Genomic DNA, 26,083 nt, shown 5'->3' with positions numbered 1-26,083 from the left:
ATCTTTCTTCATTTTTATCTTTATCTAACATACCATTGTATAAAGAGGTTTTTGCATGTATCACAGATCATTTTGATCCGGAAAATTCTGACTTATCTGTGGAATGCGAGAAATTTTTCATCATGTGAGCTCTCGAGTTTAATGATGGTGCAAAAGAATGTAGGAACAGAGGAAGGCAGAGCAGGAGGAGCTTGTGGCGATGCTGAAGTGCAATACTCTGAACAATTTATAATTAATGGAATTCATAGCACGATGTGGCTCTAGATCTTGTGAGATGATATAGAAAGATTGATCAATAAAGTGGCACCGAAATTGTAATCATCGGCTTCCATTTGTTCAGTTGTTTATTACAATCTGCTGCAATTTATTTCCATTTGGACTCGGATCGGATGGCTTTAATTTTGATCAGATTCTTCAATATATTTATTGAGACAAAAGGGACAATTCCGTATTGTGATTAAAATTCAGCTGAGAACGCACATTGGTATTGCCATTCCACTTCAAACCCGAAATAAGAACAAAAATAAAAATAAAAATGCTTATGGTATAGAGTTGTTTAGCTTTCTACTTCACACCGATAAATTGTCAGTCCGCTCGATGGAGCCTCCACGTACTATTTTTTTGCCTGATCTCTCATCTCATTGGCCTCTGGTGCTCCTCCTGATTATTTTGTATTTTGTATTTTCCCGCACTCTTTCCTCTCAACCATTCTCAACAACCATCTCAGTCTCCCAGTTTCCAGCATAAGGTATCCTACTAATATCCCGAAGATGAGTCCACATCCGCAGCCCATTGCCGCTGCCCTCCATTCCATCCAATGCCCTTCTTCTTCTTCTTCTTCTTCAGGGGAAGTTGAATGCGGTGGTGACTGCTCCAAAGTGTCACGTGGATTTGACAATGGAGGACCACACAGGTCGGGATTCCCGTCAAAGGGGTGGTTGAATGTATCCATTCGCGGGCCATGAGGAATCGGTCCCACAAGCTGCTTATATGAGAGATTCAAGGTGGAGAGTGACGTAAGATCCGCCAATCCTTTGGGGATCTCCCCATTGAGCTTGTTCGAGGATAGGTCCAGCCACTCAAAATTAGTAAGACTCCCCATAGAAGAAGGGATCCTGCCAGTAAGATTGTTGTGAGAAAAGTTGAGTCCCTTGAGTGCCTTCAGATCTCCGATTGATTCTGGGATCTCTCCTTCGAAGAAGTTCCTTGAGAAGTCGATGGTTGTAAACACAATCATAATTTTCACCAGCACCGACTCCGCCCCTTTCATGACCACTGAAATGGTATCTTCATAGTAGGAGTCACCCATATAATGTAAACCACCTCTCTCTTCATTCTTCATGGCTATTAAGTTGGCAATGTACTCAGCTAGCAGTCGACTGGAAAAGCTGTTGTTAGAGAGGTCCAAAATGAGTAACTGAGGGAAAGGATGACTAGTTCTCTTGGAACTATCCACGGGTCCACCAAACATGTTGGATCTTAGGATAAGAACTTGCAGATGAGGAAGAGTATCCAACCAGTAAGGGAAGTGGCTCTCTAACTCATTTTCACCGAGATCCAAAACTTCCAAATTCTTGAAACGTGTCAAAGATTGTGGTAACATCCCTCCGAGTCGATTTTGACCTAAGCGAATTGTCCTGACCAAGTTGTTTCGGGGGGAAATTATATCTGGTATCCGACCTACAAATTGATTTCCTTGTAGATCCAATACAGATAGGAAGTTCGTAAAGTTCATCAAACAGTGACGAATGGTGCCGGTCAAGCAGTTATTGGACATGTTGATGATCATTAGCTGACTGGCGTTGCAGAGCTGATAAGGAATGTCTCCACTGAACTCATTGTTTGAAATGAAATAGTAATTGATGGATGGTGATGGAATCAGGAGAAGTCCTTCAAAATTGTTATTGGCTAAGTCAACGAAGAAAGCAGTTGAATTCAGAAGGAAATTGATTGGCAACTGTCGAGAAAACTCATTATCGGAGACGCTCAAGTATGAAATTTGCGGAGGGAGGGTAATTTCAATGGCTCCATGAAACCTGTTGGACTGTAAAGCTACAAGACCCAACCCGTAGACAACATTTAGCAAGCGCGGGAATGTATCAGATATTGCATTGTGACTGACATTTAAACACTGCAAGCTCGTACAGTTTGCTAGAGATTGTGGCAATGGACCTTCTAACAGATTGTAGCTCAAATCCAAGACGTAGAGATGGCTTAAGTTTCCCATCTGGCACACTGAAGGTGGGATCTCTCCAGTCAAACTGTTATTTGAGGCATCGAGCTGCGAGTGGCTTTCTAAATTACCTACGCATCTCGGAATGGTGCCGCTGAGTCTGTTGTTTGAGAGAACAAGGATTTCTAGTGAACTGGCTTGGCAGATTGAAGATGGGATCTCTCCAGAGAAATTGTTACTGTAGGCAGCGAAGTACACTATCGAAGGAGGAGGGTCAGGTAGCGGACCATTAAAATTGTTGCTTGAGAGGTCCAAGTATGTCAATGTGTCCCTCCCTACTCTCCAAAACCATTCAGGAATCCCTCCACTGATCATGTTTGTGGAGAGGTCCAACCCTTTCAGCTCAGCCGAAGAACTCAAGAAGTATGGGAATTTGGTCAAGCTGCAATTTGATAGATCCAGATATCGGAGCACAGGGAAGGAACAGTTGCCATCACTTTGCAGCGATACATTTAGGTAACTGTTTTCTCTGAGGGAAAGGTACTGGAGATTTTTGAGCCTCACAAACATTTCAAAGTCCATGGTGCCTCTGAAATTGTTATGCTCGAGGTCCAAGTGGGTGAGGTGGACAAGGTTTCCAAGTGTCAGTGGGATCGAACCAGTAAATTTGGTGCCCTCGAGGTCCAAAATGGTCATGGATGTCAGATTCCCCACTGAAGCAGGAATTAACCCACCGAACTCTGTCTCTAATAGATCCAAGGAGACGAGCGGACTGGTCCAGTTTTTTGTCTGGGGTAGAGTGCCCGTGAGATTATAATTACTTAAAAGAGAGACTGCGGAGGTTTGGGAGATGGAAGATGTCAATCGGAACTATCCCACTCAGACTGCAGCTTTGAAGACTCAAAGATGTCAGGCCGGAAGAAGAGAAGTTCGCTAGGGACATAGGAGAAAGTCTAGACATGTCAGTACCATCAAGAATAAGTTCTCTCAACCGTGTGAGATTATGTGTAAGCCATCTGAAACTACGGTCATCTTCTATGGTTAGGTCACCGACGTTGTCTGAGAGATTGAGTGTAATTAGGCTGGAGAGGTGAGAAATTTCTAGTGGAATGGGCCCGGAGAAGTGAGAATAAGAGAGATTCAGATGAGCCATTCTGGTGAAGATACCAAACCTAGGTGAAATTCCTTGTGAGCTATAGAAATGGTTATCGGTGAGGTTGAGCAGCCGAAGATTGGGGAGCAAAAACGGGGTGCTGTTGGAATGGAGGGCACCTTCGAGCTGACTGCAACCGAGGTCGAGCCCGATCACTCTATGTGCTGCCACTGGGTGGCAAGTGACCCCAGCCCACGAGCAGCAATCGGCGCCATTCTTCCACGACGCTGTCTTTGGATATGAAGTAATATTGGACAGGTCGTCGCAATAATCATAGGAGGCATCTATTGTGACAGTCAATGAACTACTGAACTGAAGCTGAGCATCGCATTCATTGATATGGCTTAGATAATGTTGGGATGATGTGGTGAGAACAGCAACAGCAGAAGATGCAAGTTGGAGTGAGATGATCAGGAAAGAGAGGAGGAAGAGGAAGAGGAAGAGGAAGAGGAAGGGGAAGGGGAAGACCCAAATATCTCGCATGGTCTCGTCGTGTTGGTAATACTTACTGACTGATGATGAAAATTTGTTAGTTAAGTTGCGGTGGGATGGAATGAGTTACCTCCTTTTATCTTTGATTATTTTCAACGTTTTTTATTATTATTATAATTTACTCTCTAAACATTGATATTATTTTCAATTTCTTACATTTTTTCCCTCAATTTGACTCCTAAAAGCTTAATATTACCTCATGCCTCTAATATTACATTTATAATTTTATTTTATTTAGATATAATTTTCCAATTCAAATATAGAGACAAAATTGGACACAATTATGAATAATAAAGTTGTATTAATTAAGGTCTTTCCATCATAAAGTTATACCCTTGCAATAATCATGAAAGAGAAGTTAAAGTATGAGAATATAAATATTATATCACCAAAATAGTTTTACAAGATGAACAATGTATGCCTTTAATCACAAATATAATGAGAGAAATTAAATGAAATTATATTACAAATATAATAAAGGTGAAAATTATAATAATTTCAAATGGAATTGTATTATAAATGTAAGTCTGAGGTGTACTTATTGAGTAATAGATATGTAAACCATACCGTATCTGACAAGGTTATACTTTTAGATTAGGCGGTTGTGACTTCTTAAAATATGATATCATAGAGCAAATTTGATACGTCGCACATGCTTTTGCCCCCTCACCCCACCCTACTCCCCCAATTAATTCCAAACTAATCCAGCTCACGCATGAGGGGAGTATAATAGATGTATAAAACAAGATTAAACGGTTGTGACCTCTCAAAATCTCACAATAATTACTTATAAAATTTATCCGCGGCAAAGCGCAGGCTTTTTCTCTAGTATAAATGAAAGTAGAATGCTATGGCTTTGGTTTGATATTGCACCTATCACTCAATGAAATTTTCTCGAATTTTTGAAATTTTTAAAAATTTTATATATTATTTAATAAGTTTTTTGGAAAATTTAAAATATTTTTTCTAATATTGATGATCTCACAAATTTTGAATTATCGGAAGCTTATATTAATTTTATTTGATAAAATGTGGTTTTCTACCCAATTATTATTTTTTAACTTTTCAGATTTATCTGCATATATAATACATCTCAAACTTTTAAAATTTGAGGATTTGTGTAATAGTATTTGATATAATATATTATTCTCCCTCGACAATCTTTTACTTTCGTCTTGATCAGGTGGTCCTACTGCTTAATAATTTATGATGGAAATCCATCAATGCATGCAACCTCAATAATTTCCACCAAACTGCGTGATGAGGGCAGTTTTGGTGTGGCTTTTTCTTAAATTGACTGCTCTATGACTTTTCTGTTTATGTTGTCTTTATGGAGGTTTGCTGCATCGGTGATTGACTGACCAAGGCAATGAGCTTGACTATTCAACATTAAATCTCGATGTTCACGACATATATACCTATTGGACATGCAAAAATTTGATTAGCTACTCCAAATTTATTTTTCTTTACTACGACACTGTTTTTACGGATATTTGCATTGCGGTTTCCTTATCGTTTTGCTCCCGTACATGGATGTTGTATAATTGTTAGTTTCCTCTCGCTTTAGCACTATGGTGCGAAATTGTTATTTTTATATTTTCTGTTTTCCCCTTCCCAAATTTTTACTTCCTCTTTAGATTCAAAATATTGTCACTTTCAGATGGTCCTACTGCTTTAGAATGCATGGAAAATCATTCTGATGTAAATAGTATGTATATCCAATTAATTCGTATCAACTAGATGATGACTGAAAGACTAGTTGATTTTTCCATCTCAAATGGTGGTGAATGAATATATTTTTAAACGTGACGGGAGAAAGCGATCGACTGGATAAATGAACAAATGTTGGATAAATGAACCAATGTTAAATACCATAGAGGTGAATGAACTAATAAGTATAGAACTACATATATTAGAGATGATATAATATGGAATTGTGGTGATGGATGGTAATGGAGTCGACCCACCTGAGTCTTCTTGATTAAACTCACTTCAAATTAGCGTTTCTTTGAGATAACAAACAATCGACCGGGGGGGGGGAGGGTTGGAATTTTTCTTCGCCTTTTTGACTTTTTTTGCCCTACGGAGGTTTATTTATATTTGGAGTGTAGACTAAGGCAACTGAGTAATAGATTTTTTTTAATTACAAGTGACATATACACTGTTGGTGCAGATTTAACAGACGTCTTTGTGTTTATTTGTTTCGACTTAATTATGAACTAGTCAGTTACACCTGCATTATGCGGAATTAATTATTATCAAAGAGTTGTTTTGACAAATTAAGTAAGGTTTCGGTTTTGAATTTTGTGAATGAAAAAAATCCACGTTGTGAAAGCTTTACCCCTTAGTGGGCCGATCCAGCTTGACTGGATTAGTCGAAACCCAATTGTGCTTCTGGATATTATCGGAATGGAGTTTTTAATTCCCAACCGACTTTGAGATGCTTATTTTAGACGTGATCGGAGCTTGGCACCTGGGATTTAGTGTCGTCACCTAACCATTTTTATAAGCCGGTAAGCCACCTATTTAAACCTCTAAGTGATCAAGATACTAACCACCTAGAAATTTAATTGTCGGTCTTGAATTAGAGATTGAGTTCGGGCACCCTATTACGTACGAGTAAAACAAGTACGCTCAAATTGGTACCCATCCGCCGGTTTAAGTCTCTAACTTGTCCATTTTACCTTTAAGGCCAATTGTTTGCGCATTTTGGTCGACGGTCTTGAACGAGCTTGAAAGTCTTTTAATTAGTCTCGAGAGTGTTTATTACATGAATTAGTATTTTCGAGAAATAATGAAAAAAATAAAATTACAAATTGAAAGGGCCACTACCCACATATGCACAATCATATACATACATCCTTTACGCGCTTTCATCAGGCCAAGTGGCTCTAAAATGAACGTAGAGTTCGAAAAATAGAAAATGTGTCTAATACCCCTATCCTAGAAAAACCTAAGTCTTTTCCTAAGTCTATCCATTTTATTTACGGGTTTGTGTCTTCCGATTATTCCAATTTTGAAGAATCCCGATTTACATGATTTATAAATTTTCCAAAAATCTAAAAAAAAAAAATCCTAATACCTCAAGATCGAATGACCTTCAAATTATCATATAACACATTTGATGAGTTTTTCCTTAACTTGCGAATTAAATCGAATTAAAGTGATCATTCCATTTCCTGGATTCCTTAAATCGATTTTCAAAAATTGTCCATTTTCTTTAATTAATTCCACATTATTCCAAATGATGGATTTATCTCGATTAATTTCCCGATCCTAACGATCCTACCCTCAAGACCTTCAATCTTCCAATTTAATCCTAGACTCATTAAATTCGAAGTGTTGGATTAATTCCTTATCCCTTGAATTTAGAGCCGTGTGTACATGATTATTCAATTTCGACTTCCAATTGACCGATTAATCTTCAAATTGACCCGAACACGGGCAAGACACCTTCGGCCACCTTACCCCTACTTCACTGATTCTTCCTTTGCGTTTTCCTTAACCCAAGTGTGGCAAAGCAACCCTTTCGTGTTTAATCCTAAGTGGCCGCGACTTTCTAAGCTTAATTCATCCAATTAACATCCAATTAAACCAATTTGCCTTCCGTTGATCTTAATCCCACTCGACATCATTCCAGCAAACATAACAGAGAGCATGAATCCTATTTTGGGGCAAAATCGAAGAAAATTAAAGAATCGGGTGCCAACATATGCATGGCCGAGCCTAAACATAGAATATCTATAATCCATTTTCGATTTTTAAAGCAGGGTGTGCGTGATTTTCCGATTTAATCCACTATCCTAACATGGCTGCGAGTTAAAGGTTCAATTTCATGCAATTTCGTTATCAATTAATCCAAGTGAGCATGCTTGATCAGTCATTAATCGTCCTATTATGATCCTATGTAGATTAATCCATTTCGTGTGACTTGAACAAAAATCGGACATCATGAACATCAAATATCGTTCGCCCTTCCCTTCTAAGTTAACCCAAAAACCATCATGGAAAAGAGACAAAGATCGAGTTCCCTATGCATGATACTAATTGGTTATCTTAGGTCGGGTTTGATAGAGGAGACTTAAAATGAAAAAATAAAATTAAACTTAAAACGGCCATTATAACGGCGTAAATATAAAATATAACCATTATATAAGTATATGTATAAACACGTAGTATAAATATATACATTTATCTATATGAGGACGTAATATAAGTATACATAAAGAATGTGTAATTAACGAAATAAAATTCTCGGGGAACTCCGACCTCTCTCCTTTACCGAATCTCGGTATCAGAGGGTCCCAAGGGGAGTGAAGAAACAGAAAAGAAGCATAAAAAAGAAAGAAAAGAGTGCGGGAAAGTAAATGATGGTAATGTAAAGGGAGGAAAAAGAAAATGCGATATTTATGTATGTATACGCATATATGTGGGCGGGAAATGAAAGAACAAGAAGATAAAGGGTTCAGACCCAAGCTAGGAAGCTCGGATCCTTGCCGAGCAGCCCTGCCAAGTGAGGTTGAGGTTAGGCATAAAGAAGAAAGAAGAAAGTGTGGAAAAGTAAATGGTGGTAATGTAAAGTGCGGGAAGAGAAAGTGTGGGGAAGTAAAATGCTGGAAATGAAAGAACAAGAGGAAGATAGGTTCGGACCCGAGCTATGAAGCTCGAATCCTCACCGGGCAATGGGCCCCAATGAGGAGGTCTACCTTTTGTTCGCTGATTTCAGGTTGCACAAGTGTCGGGAGTGAGAATCAAGACAAACTCGTTTTTTTTTACTTGCTAAATAGAGTTCACTATCGGTAAATTGGTATACCGGGCTCTCTTTCTTGGCAAAACTCCAAGTGTGTAGTGCCAAAAAGTCATTTATGAAGTGCAAGGCCCCTCTACTTATAGAGAGGAAAGGGAATGTGGGGCCCGTAGAATTTTATTAAAAAAGTTTTGGGGCGAAAGTGAAGGAGTTGGAAACTTCTCATGGGCAGGGAGTTACATGGGACAAAAGGAAAAGTCTTGGGAGGAAAACGAGTGTTTCAAACATTTTGGCTACGTTTTGTTCGCAGGATTAGAATAGATAGAGAATAGAATAGAAAATCTGATGAAATTTTTTTATTTGGTTGGAGAGAATAGAAAAACTGAGAATTATAATTCTGATATTTGGTTGAGTTGAATAAAGAATAGAAAGAACATGTATAGGATAAAAAGACAAAAATTCCCTTCATATAAATATAATGAGTTTTATAAGATAAATAGATAACTTTAATGACAATTTTTATAATTAATAAAAAATAAACATTTTAAAAAATGTAAAAGTAAATAATTTCTAAAAATTAAAAATTTTAATTAAATTACTAAAAATTGTGTTTATTAATAAAATTAATTATTTTAATAATGTATAAGCATAATTATCTATTATTATAATTTAAAAAATAAACATTTTAAATAATTGAAAAGTAAATAATATTTACAACTTAATATTTTTAATTAATAAAAAATATCAATTATTAATAATTTGTGAAAATTAATTATTTTAATTAACTTACTAGAAATAGTTTTTCTTAATAAGAGTAATTATTTTAATAATTTAATAAGCATAATTATATATTTTTATAATTAATAAAAAATAAAAATTTTAAATAATTTAAAACTAAATAATATTTTAAAATTAAATATTTTAATTAAATTACTAAAAAAATTTCTTAATAAAATTAAATATTTTAATAATTTAATAAGCATAATTATCTATTTTTATAATTAACAAAAAATAAACATTTTAAATAATTTAAAAGTAAATACTATTTATAACTGAATTTTTTTATTTAATAAAAAAATTAAATTATTAAATAATTTGTGAAAATCAATTATTTTAATTAACTTACTGGAAATAGTTTTTCTTAATAAAAGTAAATATTTTAATAATTTAATAAGCATAATTATCTATTTTTAAAATTAATAAAAAAATAGACATTTTAAATAATATGAAAGTACATAATATTTAAAAATTAATTATTTTAATTAAATTTCTAAAAATAATTGAGTGTGCGGTATTTTTTTCACAATCTGCTGAATTGAAAACGATAATGCGGAGAAAGTGAAGAAAAGGAGCATAGAATCCTCGTGTCTTTAACTATTTTCTTAACCGATCATTCCAACTTCGTAGAATATACATAAAGGTACATTCTTGAGTGAACATGATGAGGAACAGATACAATACAATGTTCATCCCAAAAACAAAAGGACATACGCAATACATAATGAACAATAGAAGGTGGAAAACACACATAAACATCTCAGTACATCCAAACACAATATAGTTACATATCAACCTCCAATCCAAATACGATATAGTTACAATTTCATTTTTACTCTAATAGCAATTTCCCAAAAAACTCCACGAACAAATTAACCTTGTTGTCTTGCTTTAGCGATTCGCAAGGAAATCCTGCACCATTTCCAAGCGATACTCTGCAAACCCAACCGATCCATAATTGCAAGATGGATTCGTACAGGAAGAGCCTCAGTCACAACCCATGTATTTTCATATAAATTATGTGAGATAACACTACAACATAATCAACAAACACCTCACATATACCTAATTGAATCAGCAAACACATAACACCCCTTCTATCAGCAAACTCAATCAGCACACACAGTACAAGTTGAATCAACCGCAACATATCCCAGTTCAATCAGCAAACACATATAAACACCTCAAGAATTGGGAAAGAGATGTCTAGACTGATCCGGCTTGGTCTGCATGCTACAATGTAGCCTCTTATTTTACACCAGTAAATCAACAAGTTTTATTCCTCTATTAAATATTAACTCTTCTAATGACCCATTCTTAGTCAGTTAATAATGTAATATCAGCAAGTTACTACCCTTTTTCAGTCAGTTACTATTAAGTCTGCTAAACTGAAGCTATGCCTATCAGAAGAAACTTGGAATCGAAGCTATGCCGCAAACCGATTCAAAACATACAAGAAATTCGAAAATCCTAACCTCAAAATTACTTGCCCGAACTGAGAATTGAAAACTAGTCAGCAACAACACATTGCTATGTTTCGAAATTTTTCCCCACATTGTTGTATTCGAGGTTGGAAAAAATCGAAATTTTTTTCCCAAAATCTGCCCATTAGAAGAATCAAAATCGAAGCTATGCCTTCAAGACAACCTAAAACGGCAAAACCAAATCAAAACCTATCGGAAATTCGAAAACCCTAACCTGAAAATTGATTCGAGGACCCTAACCGGAAAATTGATTCGAAAACCCTAACCTAAAAACTTGATAATCGACTACCCTAGAATCAAAATTGAAAGCTTGGACTTGATAAGCAGCAGGAGAAGCCTAATTATAACGAATTTGAGGGGTAAAAATCGAGCATGTTACCTCGGTAGAGTGCGGGAGATCAGCTGCTTCAAGCGGGGAAGTGGGTGGCGAGCGACCGGGGACTTGCGGAGTGGAGTCGCCGAGAGGAATGTCGTCGTTGAGGCGTTGAGCCGCCGAGCTTCGATGGAGGAGTTGCTGTCGGAGTGGAGTTCTTCGACAGAGGAGTCGCTAAAGTTCTTTGCTGAGGAGTCGTCTGGGTCGAATTTGCTGGGATAGAACGATGGCACGTTTTGAAATTAATGAACAATGCTGAGGGCATTTTAGTCTTTTTAGCGTCAATTCCGGATGCTCCTTAGCTAATTCGGATATTCACGTGAGGCTTCCTCAATCTGGGTGAAAGCCGGATTATTGGCCCATTCGGAATAAGTATTCCGCATGACCTGCGAACCAAATGTCGGATTGTGTATTCCCCGCGGAATATGTAATGTGTTCATGATCAAATCCTGCGAACCAAACATGCCCTTTGGGGTAGGCGGAATAGGGATGCGCATGGGTATCAGATATACCCGGAACCATTTGGAACCTAATCTTGAGAAAAATAGTGTAGGGTCCATGTAGCATTGTGAGGAACAGGTGAAAACCGGTTTCGGTTCCGGTTCCACCATACATGGTACCCAGAACCAGAGCCGAAATCAGAATAATCAATATATATATATATATATATATATATATATATATAATGTTAATATATCAAATCGGAGAAAAAACCTTAGCACACTCACTACTCATAAGTCAATCACTCCTCACCCCCACAAGAACGGAGCATTCCCAAACCTTGAACCCCTCCCCCTCTAACAGCAAAGCTTCCCGTCCCCTCACATGGTAGATCTCCTTCGACAACCTCATCTGGTAGAGATTCCCCAAGCTCCCTTCGTTTTTGTGTTGCTCCACAGTCCGCAACACACACCTCAGTGACCGCTACTTCTCTACTTTACTGCTCTTGCCCACGATGATAGTTGCTGCGTTGCCGTTGGCCGCTACGACTTCCCATGCTCCTTTTTCGAGCGCTACTCCTTTCGAGACTAATCCCAAGCTGCCGTTCCGACCATTGCTTTGTGTCATTCTTGGTCTGATTTGTAATTATTTGATGCTTGTCTATGAGAATCATATTGCTCTGATTTTGTTGCTTAGACTAGATCAGTGAACGAATTGATTTGATCATTTCTTTGGTTCGAACTTTATCGTGATTGTCAGCACCTCGTTTTGTCCTTCGGCTCCAAGAGAGAATATCAATAGCAACCTTGGCCGCAACCCGAAAAGCATAACAGAAGAAGGCCCAGTAAACCTCGGGTTATGATTCATAGTCGGGTCAGCCATGTGAATCGGACAGTCGGGGAGCAAGGCGCAGAGTATCGCAGCACGATAAGAATATAAAACCGACGACTTAGCATGATTCCATGGAGGAGGGGCAAAATCGTCATTTTGTCACCTATCGGATGGAAGTGTTTTGATTAATTGCCCAAGCATTCACGGCTTTTGAACTAGGGGCATTTTTTTTAATTTTACTTTAATTTGACATTTTTCAGAAAAAAACTACTTGAGGCGTTATCAGGCATTACGCGCGTCAAATTCGAATTTCAAAATCTGGCACAAAACTCGAGACTAAAAAATATATAATATCGATTTTCGAATTTTTTTAAACACAATGGTGATTCCAAATTATTTTTCGGATGCCCGATTGAAAATATAAGAATTTCAAGCCTTACGTAGAGGTATGCGGGTCTGGATACCCTGTGATATAAACAATAGATGGACTATGATTAGAATTCCACAATTGAGCTCCATTCTTGTTGCAACCAGTGTCCATTTACCAAGACTCTATCCAACTTCCTAACCTGGCATCCCTCCGATCTTTTGTTGCTCCATGTTAGTCTGTACCCCACAAACGGATGATCTAACAAATATAGAGACGTGAGACATTCATCAAATTCATCCATAAGGAGATTTTTTTTTTTTAAATTGAACTGCCTCTCTTAGCTTCATCAAGGCCTCGAAGAACATTAAAATCACGCACTAAAACCTAAGCATCATTGACCGTATTGGCCAAAGAAGCCAAATCCCTCCACAAACTCAGTTATTAATTATAATATATAAAAGTGAGAAAATACAGAGTAGGAGATGGAGATAAAATTTGAAAAAGAAATAATAGATCATGGGACGAGGTTGTGCCGTGAGAGCAAAATAACGAGGGTTTGACACATGGGAGAAATAAAAAGAGAGAGGGGAGAATAAGGGGTCTTGTGTATGGTAGTGAAATCAATGCTTCATCAGTTTTGGCGAAAGCAAGCATCGTGTCCCCTATACTGTCCATGTTGTCAAGGGTCCCCTATTTGGTAGATTTCCCCAGTTTAGGTGAAAGTAGACATTGTATCCCGTTTTGTTATGTTCACCGCCCTCAGACTTTATTGTTGAAGGGCCCTCAATAACTTTATTATGAAAAAAGAAAAAAAAGAAAAAAGAAAAGTTGAAAAGGATGATAATGGTAAAATTGAAGAGATTAGCTAGGTGGAAAGGTGTCCTTCAATTTACAAGTCTTTCTGTTTTCATTCCCCATTCCTTTTTCCGTTTCTGATTTATTTTTTGTTTTTATCTTTTACATTTAACTATTAATATAATTTTGGCCAGCAAAGTTCTTTTAATGAAAATCCACGAACTATTTCGGTCAACATACTTTTAGTCAATTTCACAAGAAGTACTCAAACTATATTGCTCATTCTTATTGCCAACATAATATAAATTATCAATTAGAGAAAGAAATACTTTTTTTCATGATAAAACACGTAAATTTAAGTATTTAGATAATTAAAAGACATATATAATCTACTTTGCTAATATATATGTGTTTGTATATATATTTGAACTTCAGAGGTAAATAAATGCTCAAATAATGGTTTATTTTCACTTTTATAGTGTGTATATATTTTTCTAAAATTGACTTTATTGGTAAAAATGTTAAATAGATCTATCTTCTCAATATCTTTTCACATCTAAAAAAGAAAAAAATTTTAAGTTCAAAGAGTATGAGCAAAATGAAGAATTGAATCCAAGAGCATATTATTTTTCAATAAAAGGTTTTTACATGCTCTTAATGTAGTGATATGTCTATGATGTATTATGTAAATGAACTCATATATCTATAAAATAAGTTAAATAAGAGAGCGAATGGGGAGTTTAAATTTTAAAATTTCACTTTTTTTTTTTACTTTTCGTCTTTTTAGTAATTTTAACTTCGATCTAAGAAAAGTAGCGGATAATCTGGTTGATTCGTTGCGACAAATGATCCAGTCATTTTTGTCCCATCAATGCCCTCGGCCCTGCTTTATTATTTCTTTAATTCTCATTTTTTTAATTTTCAACCCTTGTTAATCTTTTAAATTTGACACGATCAAGTTAGCAGGTTATATGGTTGACCCATCGAGGTAAACAATCTAGTCATTAAGATCGGATCAATTATTTCCAAAAAAATATTTTCCCCAATATTTGTCTAGAAAAATCAGAAGAAATTTAATATTATAAATAACTATATATACAAATTAGGATATATGCAACTTTTTTCTCAAAATTTAAGTTGTCAACGGGAAACCTTCTCCCACTCTTGGGAGTTATTCTTCTCGGGCCGGTCTAGAGATTCCAAATTGATACCGATCTTCCATAAAACCTATAAATACCATCCGGGTACGCCTAAACTCACAAATTCCATTCTCTACTTTTCTCGTACAATCTCATTTAAGTACACTTTCATGTAAGTGTTGAAGAGGCAAATTGGGATTTCCTCCTGATCTTCCCTTTTTGCAGGTTGTTTGTGTTGTACTTGTGGACATTCGAGGTTCAAAGGACGCATGTGGCCTGCACGTGTTCAAGACCGGATTTTTCCAGACCATAATGCTTATCGTGCATCGAATCCCTTCAATAACGAAGATATCTATTCAATTTCTTTACTAAATAGAAAGAAGTAAAGAAAGTATATGTTTAACCGAACTGAATGTAGAAGTATTGATAACATTCAAAGAGTTAATGAAATTTTGATAAGTAATTGATTAAGCTGCAAATGATAGACCACCTAAAAAGGAATACTTACTGTTCGATAAGATCGAGCCGAATTCCACCTTGCGACGAGCAGAGCTCGAATGTTTGCAAATATTGAGTATGCAGGGCGCTGCCCGATTCAATGGTTATTAAGCACGGGACACAGTACCAAGGTAGAATTTCCATGCTCGAATGTCAATTTTTTTTAGTGGTTTTTCCCTATCAAAGGTCTGCACAAGATTCAGTTTTTTCCTCAGATGAAAGATCTATATATATGGGGTATGAAGCCCGCGTGCTGCACAGAGTAGTAGACATGCTATGAATTCGGAATCGTTCGTCAATGTGCAGAGCAAATTTGCAATGGTTGTGGAGACTACGGGAAATGATGCGTCTTCTCTATGACGACAGATGACAAGGGGCTGATTTATGTACGGTGTTAGTATATTATCGACTTAGGTGCGCCTAAATTTGGGGTGTCGTGACTGAATTATGGGGCTTTTGCCACATGACTGGACTTGATGACAATTAAAACTCACACTATGAACCATTCTATCTAATTTTCTGAAAATCGTCTGCAATTTCGATCTGACACGGAAATTCAAAAGAAAGATCAACACTCCAAATTTGCGCTAGGCTAGTTCATTAGTAAGACCTTAACAGAAGCATTTTAATAGTTTCTCGCTAATGTAAGACCATAAACGACTGCATACTCAACGAAGACAATTTTGAAAGATCGGGTAATCTATGAAACGCCTTTAGCACTAACTATAGCTGAAACTAATTCCAAAAGAGCACCTATTCATTCTATTCAGGAGGCAATAGATCCTTCAGCCACCTTGGCATCGCCAGCATCAGCATCAGCAGGCCCGACTTCCACACCCAATCTATTATCCCTGCTCGGAGCGTTCATCGCATTATCCTTTAGCGGAGGAGTTGCAGAACCATCCACAGAACTGCCAGCAAGTTCCAAGCCTGGTACGAGAATCATCAGTGGCTCAGGATCTGTTGGAGTAGTAGGAGGGGTCTGGCCCATCCCAATGTTAAGGTTGAACCCAACATCTGGAATGGGTTCGGACTTCTTAGGCTTGGGGCCTGCAGACTTGCTCTCAACTTCTGAAGAACTGAAGGATTGGTTGAGTCCCAGCGTGAGTGTCATCTCAGCAAACGAGTCAGGTTCAGGGCCAGCCAGAGTATCAGCTTGCTTTTGGGGAGAAGAGGCCTTCTTAGGCTCCGCAGAAAGAGGAACCCGATCAGGCTCGATGAGATCAGCCTTCATTTCGTCAATGGCCACAGCATTGGGCTTAGATTTGGAGTCCATGGCCACTTCTTGAATAGCTTCAACGGTTGTCTCAGGTATCGGGCTTTTAGGGGATGAAGACCTCAGGTCAGGAGCCTGCTCAAGCTCAACATCCTGCTCTGTGGGTTCAGCATGGACGGGCTCGGGTCCGCTTGACTTCAGCTCTGAATCTGCTGCTTGAACTTCATGACCTGGCGCCAGATCGCTGGGTGATCCTGACGCAGGACCTGACTTTGAGTCTTCCGCAGCTTCCTTCATATCCTCATCGGGTTTCTGTACCAAAGCAGGGTCTTCTTCATTCACAGGTTGGGTTTCACCTCCAGTCTCAGTAACCTTCTGACCTGCTGCATTGCTTGGGACAACTGTGACAGCACGACATCAGAGGTGAGTTGCTGATGATATAATAAACTATTGTCCTGAGATGAACGCTACAAATAATTCACAACTAAAATCTGACAATCCGTTTCAAGGCATTAGCACCGTATGCTTTTATATCAGAACTGAACTTACTGGAAGCTGGTGCTGCACTCTCCACTTGAGTCTGTGGACCAATGTTTGGGAATGGAATTTCCTGCCTCCGTAACATCTTAGCATATGGGGCCACATCATTTGCTGCAGTGACCGGAGCTACCCGACCTGCTTTCAGAGCGACTCCCCTCATGCTGATTCCCCCAACAATGGCAGAGAAAAGGTAACCGTCACCAAAATCAGCATCAATGACACCGTGAACCACCTGACCCACCATTGAGTCAGAGTTGTCACCATTGGTGATCTTGTTGTTTCCTCCTATAGGACCTGGTGAGGGTGGCTTTTCTTCGACCTCTTGGGTGTTCTTTTGTTGGTTTGCTTGCGCAGATGATGGAGGTTGAGGAGGATGAGGTTGCGGCTTTTCAACTTGAGCTGAGGGGGAACCCTCCCCTTTACGAGGCCGACCACGCTTGCGCTTCATGGGAAGCTCCACCGGCACAAGTGTGGCTTTTCCGCCACCCTTTTGGCTCATGTCAACTGATATTGGGCTCTTCAAAACAACCTTGCATAGGAGCATCAGTTTTTCTTAAATGACATTGAACCTAAAATTAACAGATATAGATTGCATTACTATATACTTCTGATTAGAGGATCTGATAAGAACTCGCTGTCACCGAATAGGAAGAAACGTCTTCCACTTCTAAAAATTAACCCAACAGAACTGCGAATAGGAAAAATGATCATTGCGATGAAAGAAACCATTGAAAAGCTTATTCATGCTGATTGTGCTCAAATCTAGGATTACTTGTAAAGCAATCTACCTGGCTTTGATCACAACGAAGTCCTACAGCTTAGCTACATCTAGACAGATTAGCATTGAGAAACCAAGGCCAATCCATGGCCTCCGGCTTGGCTCCATAAAACAACTGATGTTGCACGGGATTGTCAAAAAAGGAAGCAATTTTCATTCATAAACAACAAAAGACCTGTTTTGGAAAACAAAAGCAGAAAAAAGTTTGCATGAAATGGAATGGAATGGAATCAACCATACAAAGTGATGCATTTTGGCTCACTAATTCCATTCCGTTTCTATCGATTCATGTTACCAAACATGGCCTCTGTAAGAAAGAATTATAATGGGCCAATAGGAGATTTCAAATTTTTTCACAGTGAAAAGAAGTTGGGATAAGTTAAGTGAAAACTACATCAACATATGGAAATTCATAAGGACTGCCATGAATCGATATTGCTTCTCTGCTCCTGCATGTTTCACTTGTCCAGACAAAGCGAAGCTCATGACATCACCAAACCTTGTAGCCAATTTGTACGTGATAAATTTAAATAAGAAGGTGAGCTTGAGAAGCTGAGTGCCTAGAACACTAATTTGAAGATAAACAAGAAAAACGAAAGAAACACTAATCACCGTGATGAATATGACAGCCAGCTTTACTCAAAGACGTAAAATAAAATAAACATGGATGGACGAACACAGGAGAAACAAAGCCATGATAAGCCAGTTAAACTAATTTATTGTATAGATGAGAATTGTAACCTCACAGCAGAGAAGCAGACTGGACTGCGAAATCGAAAGGACTGGCTCTAGATATGAAATGCAAAGAAGACATGTAAGCAATTTATAGCTGAAAGAGCATCATTATTATCGAAAAACCATTGACTCAAACAGTTCATATTTCAGTGGAAAGAACAAATTAAAGATAGAATTAATATGATATGTACAGGGAAATCTAGTATTAAAAGGCATTAAATTCTGAAATATGCAAACAAGAAGCACAAATGGAAAACCGGTGGAAGATTAGTATAAAATAACTACCAGTTACCATTAATAGCAACTTGTTACTTATAAGAGAATAAAAAGATTCGAAAGTCTGCAGATAAACTTCTGAAGTGGTTGTGAAGTCCACCCTCCATGGACAATTTAAACACTTATAGATCCTTTCTCTGAATTATGCTTTTACCCCGTGACACACGGAGAATGATCTAATCAAGCAAAATAATGTGGTTGCTTTCTGAGTGATTCAACTTAACTGGATCATACTGACCATAAGCCACAATGAGTGAAGATAAAGCTAAATATGCGAATGTCCTAGTTCTATACTGCTAAATAATTCTTTGATAAAGAATAGGGTTTGCAGCATACGACATAGATCAGAGCTTCAAGTACATGAGTACTGGGAATAAAAGAATTCAAACAGTTTCTTGGAAGGTCAACATAGTAAAAGTATCTTGTGTATTTGCAATATATGCTTTTTCCCAAATAAGAAGGTGTCAGTATAAATTCACTCTCATCAGAATCCATTATGTGAAACTACACACCTTATCCGGCGTAAATCCAACAGAAGCAAGATACAACACCATTTTGCTAAATCATCAATAGACAAGTCGGGGGGGGGGGGGGGGGGGGGGGGGGGGGGGGGGGGGAAGAGCCAGCAGGGAGAATTAACCGGATTACGCTGATCAGATCATCAGCACATGCTAACGAGATAATTGTCTGTTAACGGACTATGGAGAAATCGATTTACAGTCCACATGACATTGATGAACTCTTAGATATGACAGAGAGAAGCTACAGTCATTTGGTACCAAAACTTCCATACTTTCTTCATCAATAGGGAGGAATGGCATCTGATGGCTTCCTGTTTTCTTGTTACAACTAATTATATGTGCCGATACTAATCAACACAACTAATAGCAAAGTCTCCAAACCGATTGATGTATACTTCCTAGAACTCGGAAACTATCAAGATACTCTCACTTTGTGAGCAGACATGAAGAGAAGGAGAAAGAGATAGAACAGAAAGCTTGACCCCGCCAAATAATTTCATTCAAGGAATTTCTCAGTAAGATAATTTTACATACATCCCTAGTAGTTTCTTACTGAAACAGGAAACTCTGACACTGAACAATTTTTTACCAATGAGAATTCAAAACGTTAATCGAGAAGCAATATTCAGAAATGAGTACAAGGAAAATATGAAACCTGAGACTTGAGAACCTTTACTACCCCAAAAGTGCTAACAAAACAGCTTCTAAACATTCCTATGCTTACTCCAATGTATTGATGATCCAAATTATTAATTTTGGTACTCAATTGGACGGATCATCATAAATATAATCCAAATCCTTTCAAGCAAAAAGGAAGTACATAAATCCAACTCCAACAGGGTTTTCCTGAAGATTATCCAAATAAAAAGGTAAAAACAAGAATATTGACTAATAAAATAATAAACCACACTATATCTAAAAAGGTTACACTTTTAGATTAAGGGTTGTGGCAATCTCAAAATTTCACATGTTACCAAAACGTAGGTTTGATACGTCGCGCACTAGTTTGTCCCCATTTAATTATTTTCACGCATTGCACCTTCAAAAATAATCCATCTCAGGCTGTATCTAACAAAGTTAATCTTTTAGGTGAAAAGGTTGTGGTCACCTCAAAATTTCACAAAGAAAGCAATATGCAGAATGTTGCTCGAGCCTTCCTCCCATCTGTTCCTCGATGGAGATATTCGACGTGAAAAAAACAAACAAGTTTACAGTCTTCTAGCATTTACAGAAAGCTCCAATCTCCATTATTAGCAATGTTTAGCAATGTTCCAATAATGCAAACAAAAACATTATCGGGTGATGCGAAACCAAAAAGAAGGATGTAAAACGTCCCTAGGAGCATCAAGAAACGATACAAGAACGGCAATGCTTCAAGTCGAACAATGACCAATCACCAAGAAAATGAAGAATTATTGGGTGATCTTCGACCCCGTGGGACACATAAGCAAAACGCTGGACTCATAAGTCAGCACAAGCACGAATTGAAATAACCACATGATATACTTGATGGTATTTACGTGAACTTGACGCTGTGTGGAGCATCTCAATCAGATGGATCATCATAAAATACCTGCTTTTGGCTCTGAATTGGTCTGGCGAGTGAATCCCAAGAAAAAGAAACAGAGAATGCCCGACAGGTTGATGAATGCGTCCCCACAGCCGCAAGCTTTGTGCACGAATAAGAAAGATCTCTTTGGCAAGAAGGGGACTGACTTCAATATGTGAAGTGAACAAACAGCAAATCAAATAAATACGGGTAGCTGAAAAGGCAATTTCTTGGGATATATACACACACACACACACTATATCTGTGTATATTCTCTCGCTGGGATTACCTCCTCGGTAGAGATAGGGAAGAATATATATATATGTCAAACAGAGAATGTGTTTCCAAGAAAACAAAGAAAACAAAGAAAACAAAAAGGGAATTACAAAAAAAAAGAAGAGAACAACTAATAAACGAATCCACGAAAAGGTCAAAAGAGCAAAAGAGAAATACTAAAACCTCCTAAAGAATCTGCTTAATAATCTTCCTAAATATTTAAAGAAGACACATGGCAGATTTTGGATTCTGAAACTATTTAATATATATAATTCCCTCTCTTCAAATTCTTTTTTCCTTAATGGCCAAAAAGAAAAAAAAAAATTCTTTCCTTTCTAATTTGCCCCTAAAATCCCTCATTTATTATTTAGTGTACCCCAGTATCCGAAAACCCAATGGACTTGATTATTCAGTTCCAATTAAGTTGACCCACCAAGAGGTAAAGTTTTTCTAATTGTATTTTTTCTTTATTTATAAGACTTTAACTTGAGACTTTGTTTGAGGGAAGTAAGTAATAGAATCACTGGACCAAACCCACATTGCTCCCCAACTTTTGTTTATAAAGTGTCTTTCAGTCCTTTTTTTTCTCCTACGCCAGGTGGGCTATATGGTGAAAAAATTTCAAAATTTACATGCTAAATGGAGAAATTATAGCAAATTGTGCTATCTTCTAAAAAAAAAAAAAAATTAAAAACCGTATGGTAAGGTGTATTTTGCTGGTGATTTATAACCGGATAATAAAGCAATAAAATGAAATGAAATGGAAAGTATCACTTGAAGAAGAGGTTCGTGCCATTCATGAGTACTCTGAGTCCACCTATGGTCGACATTTAACATCGTCCATCTTATTCTAACTCTGGAAAACTCGAAACGGCAGTCATATTCCATGTATGTATTTTTTCGGTGGATAAGATGCCTAGGAAGTAAAATTACACCGTGCAAAAGCGAGGTATGCTATCCCTTATGATATATTGATATTGTCGGACAGAAGTCTCTGAAGACCTTCCGGTGGAGAGTGGAATAGATTTAAACCCAAGAGAATTCCAGGGATTTCCTTGCAAGCAGACACTTTTCCTTCTCTGTAGATATGACACGAACATCCCATTCCTAATTGATTAGCTAGCGCACCGAAGCAACAAAAGAGGAAATAGATGGGGAACAAACGTCTTACTTTGAAATGAGCTTGCACACAATGTCCAAGTCCACCTCTGCAGTCAATCTTCTATAGCCGATAGACCAAGCTAACTTGAGCTCGGATTTGATGCCCCACAGCTCTGCTGCAACAGCTGTAGCTAGTCCAATGTTTTGGATGAAACCACGAATCCATCACCCATCTGCATCATGTAACAATCCACCCGATCCGGCTGGTCCTGGTTACTTTAGAGTTTAGTTTGATCCATCGACAGGAGGTCTTAATCACCTGATCAAACGCCACTCACGAACCGGCTCGCGAAGGATGCGATCATCAATTACAACCTACTGAACTCCTCTACTACTCTTGAGATTGCAGCAACTTCGTTTGCAGGTCGAATGATGCCAACCTCAAACAGCTCCTTGTTTCTCCAATCCCACAGCAGCCAGCATGCCACTCCAAAAACCATTGGCCCAAGACCACAGCCATGGTTGCAGCTGAAGATAAAAATCCAGCCAACATTCGATATCTGCACCAAGAAAAAAATGAAGGGTAGCTTATGGCAGAAGCTTTTTTTCCAACACCTTATGGATTTCCTCAAAGTTTACACAACGTGAGCAGGAATTAGAGGTTGACAGAGATGATAGGGGCTCGGGAAGCCGTGAATTTTCCTCGGGCTGATTTTGATCCCCGAGCTATGATGGGAGTTGTTGGCCTTTTCTCGTTTGAGGGCTAGGCCGAGTTTGGCTAATGATCTGATGACTCTGCACGAAATTCGCATCGGCCCAGCCTAAAGTTAGCCTCACTGGAGTGGGGTAGAAACCTCAATATCTCCCAAGATTTCAAACAAAGATCCAATACTTGATTTGTGTTTCCTGAGTTCCCGCCTCCTTTCCAGGAATATTTTCTTTTCTGGCAAGCAAAGAAAATCCTTTCTTCCACCATCTCTCTCCCTCTCTCTCTCTTCTCTCTCTCTCTCCCTCTCCTTTCATTATCACTCTTCCGACTCGCCACAACAATGGCTTCTCTGCTGACCAACGGAATCTCCGGCTTCACTGCCCAACCCCACTCTGATCCCCCAAAACCAAACGGGTTCCTCCCAAAATTCGAAAGCTCCAAGCTTTCCTCCCCCAAATCCCTAAATCGAAGCATCAAGAAGCAGCACCAGCGCCAGCAGCAGTTCAAGGCCCGTGCTCATATGATAGCTGAGTTCGAGGAAGAGCCCGATTGGATGCTCGAGTTTAGGTTGAAGGCCTTCGATACCTTCATGACTATGAAGAAGCCCAACTGGACAGCTTGCCCGCATATTGATTTCCAGGACATTCGCTACTATTCGACCCTGAAGAAGAAGCCCACCTTGCATAGCCTTGATGAGGCTGACCCTGAGCTGCTCAAGTACTTCGATAGGTTGGGCATGCCCCTGCATGAGAGAGACCGACTGGCAAATGTTGCTGTGGACGACGCAGTTCTCCATAGTTTTTCCATTGCCACGACTCACAGGGAGAAGTTGCGAGAGACGGGTGTTATATTCTGCTCGATTTTGGAGGCAATTGGGGAGTACCCTGATTTAGTTAGGGGGTATTTGGGGAAGGTCGTGCCAATCGGGGATAACTACTATGCTGCCCTGAACTCAAAGGGTCCTTTTGCTACATCCCCAAGGACATCAAGTGTCCAAGCAGATCTCAACATATTTTCGGATAAATGCGATGGAGACGGGGCAACTTGAGAGGACTTTGATAGTCGTGGATGTAGTTGGAGGCCCCTACTTATGACCAGAACCAGCTCCATGCTGCAGTGGTCGAGCTTTATTGTGCAGAGTGAGCCGAGATCAAGTGCTCAACTGTGCAAAACTGGCATGCTGGGGACGAGGAAGGAAACGGTGGGGCATACAACTTCGATACGAAACGGGGGCATTGTGCTGGAGCTAGCTCAAGGATCTCTTGGACCAAGGTGGAGAGAGGGTCTGCAATCACGTGGAAGTATCCGAGTGTGGTTTTAGAGGGAGATGACACAGTTGGGGAGTTCTATCCAGTGGCTTTGACGAACAATCACCAGCGAGCTGATAGTGACACAAGGATAAAGATGATTCATAAGGGGGAGAAGACAAGGAGCAAGGAGCAGGATTATCTCAAAGGATATTTCAGCAGGAAACTCGAGGAACTGTTACAGGGGGCTTGTTCAGGTCCAGAAGGCAGAGAATGCTCGGAACTCTTCTCTGCGTGATTCAATACTTATTGGTGACAAAGCTGCTGCAAACACTTACCCTTGTATCCAGGTTAGTAGTTCAGCTCGACGCCACCACCAACCATATGCGCCACTCTTCCAGTTATATTTGTATTCCGATGTCATTTATACAGCTTGTGTGACAGAGATTGATAACTTGGATCTAACAGACTATAAAACATAATTCCAAAAATTTATATATTGAATTCATCCATATATATCTTAGTTTTAGCTGCATAAGTGAATAGTTGAGAAATAGTGGCTCATTTCCTTCCGATAGATTGGTATCTCTCGGCTAACTCAATTACGTGAACTACTCAATTATGTACATCCCTATTTGAAACCTACCCATCTGATCATGGAAAATTCCAAGGCCTCTGTTCTTCATAAGAAGTGTTCACGATTTTTCGACTACTAAAAACCCAGATCACTAGTTTCATGAGGGAAAGACCTAAGAAAACCATGTGCAGAAGGTGCTGTAGTTACAGTAGGTTATATCCAAGTAAAGATTTCTGAATGGATTTGTGACATCTACATGAATTAACTTGGGATAGGCAAAACTAAAATGAGGTCTTGTACAATGGAATTACACTAATGGAGTTTAGTGCCATGTTGGTGAGAAGTGAATGATAGCTCAATTGATGTCTTGCATGATAAACACTTGAAGCTTGATATGATGGTCCTATCCTCTCTAGCTCAATTAGTTTCTTTTTTGTCATTCCTAGTTCTCCTGTGCATTTTGCTTTGGAGTTATTACATTCAGTGAATGCTAGAGAACTTAGTGACAGCATAAGAAAAACATCAGCTGCAGGTTAAACTTTAGAAAAATACGACTTTCTGATCTATCACCATAGAACTGTTACCGTTATCTAAATTATATAATACATACAGCTTCTTTGATATATAGTTTAAAGTCGTTGGCCCTCTGTGATAAAAATTTCAGAACGCGCATGAAATAGCATATAGATAGGGGGGGCAACCTTGCTCCAGTGGTCGGTGCAAGTTGGTTTTGATGTGGATTAGGCCTTTTCTGCCCATTCCAACTTTTGTTCCTCATGACAAGCGAGCTTCCTATCTAAGCAAACCCAAATTAGTTTCCTATCCCCAATTTGTGTACGAAAAATACTACTACCGTCCCTATTGAAGCTGTGCTTTTTTTTTAACGACCCATGGAAGTAAGGATTTGAAGTTGTTTAATGTGGGAATGAGGAAAATTTATGAAGGGTTTTTGCCGTTATGTAATTTAATTTAACCTTTTCTTGATAGCGAAAGTGTTTTCTTCTATGTTTTCTTTGTTCTCTGTATTTCCAGCTCCTCGATTGAGGACGGATCGAAGTATGGCTGATTTTGATGCTGGATCATATTTCTTGGTTCTTAGTGCCCATGCATTGTTTCAGGTCTAGATTTGGACCTTACATTTTGTATGTCACTAACTGTTTTGATAGCAATTCCCTTTCTCATGAATCTGCACCAGTCATGGCCTTAGATCGTAGAGAATCCTGTTTCCCGCAATCGACAGTTTGTACTCGTTGAATGCCACCATTACTTTCTAGAAGCCTTAGCC

The 26,083-nt window shown here is 38.5% G+C and overlaps 2 protein-coding genes, 1 long non-coding RNA gene and 1 pseudogene across 3 annotated transcripts; 1 reads left to right on the top strand and 3 right to left on the bottom strand.

Annotated features, from left to right (window-relative positions):
• Positions 1–664: 664 nt before the first annotated feature.
• On the bottom strand, positions 665–2,869 carry LOC116204266 (receptor-like protein 34). Its single transcript, XM_031536345.1, has one exon. It carries the CDS (start codon positions 2,867–2,869, stop codon positions 665–667), a length of 2,205 nt encoding a protein of 734 aa, XP_031392205.1.
• Positions 2,870–9,976: 7,107 nt separating this feature from the next.
• On the bottom strand, positions 9,977–11,368 carry LOC116206010. The gene is made up of 2 exons (XR_004156617.1): positions 11,206–11,368; positions 9,977–10,277 (listed from the first exon to the last, which is right to left on the bottom strand). It is a non-coding gene; the product is annotated as an uncharacterized LOC116206010 (long non-coding RNA).
• A 4,476-nt stretch (positions 11,369–15,844) lies between these two features.
• On the bottom strand, positions 15,845–21,422 carry LOC116202681. Its single transcript, XM_031534286.1, has 3 exons — positions 20,913–21,422; positions 17,039–17,558; positions 15,845–16,890 (listed from the first exon to the last, which is right to left on the bottom strand). The coding sequence occupies exons 2-3, from the start codon at positions 17,526–17,528 to the stop codon at positions 16,040–16,042; spliced, it is 1,341 nt and encodes a 446-aa protein (XP_031390146.1). The 5' UTR covers positions 17,529–17,558; positions 20,913–21,422; the 3' UTR covers positions 15,845–16,039.
• Positions 21,423–23,294: 1,872 nt separating this feature from the next.
• On the top strand, positions 23,295–25,741 carry LOC116202680 (annotated as a pseudogene).
• The last annotated feature ends 342 nt before the right edge of the window (positions 25,742–26,083 follow it).

Source organism: Punica granatum, chromosome 4, assembly GCF_007655135.1.
Source record: "Punica granatum isolate Tunisia-2019 chromosome 4, ASM765513v2, whole genome shotgun sequence".
In the NCBI taxonomy this organism is placed as follows: Eukaryota; Viridiplantae; Streptophyta; class Magnoliopsida; order Myrtales; family Lythraceae; genus Punica; species Punica granatum.
Note: the sequence above shows the minus strand (reverse complement) of the source record. Positions and strands in the feature narration are given on the sequence as shown.

Excerpts from the sequence above, each read along its gene's own strand:
- LOC116204266 (XM_031536345.1), bottom strand. The coding sequence starts at position 2,869 with ATGACCATTTTGGACCTCGAGGGCACCAAATTTACTGGTTCGATCCCA.
- LOC116202681 (XM_031534286.1), bottom strand. The coding sequence starts at position 17,528 with ATGAGCCAAAAGGGTGGCGGAAAAGCCACACTTGTGCCGGTGGAGCTT. Across the intron at positions 16,891-17,038 it reads GAGTGCAGCACCAGCTTCCA|TTGTCCCAAGCAATGCAGCA; the intron begins GTAAGTTCAGTT and ends GTGCTGTCACAG.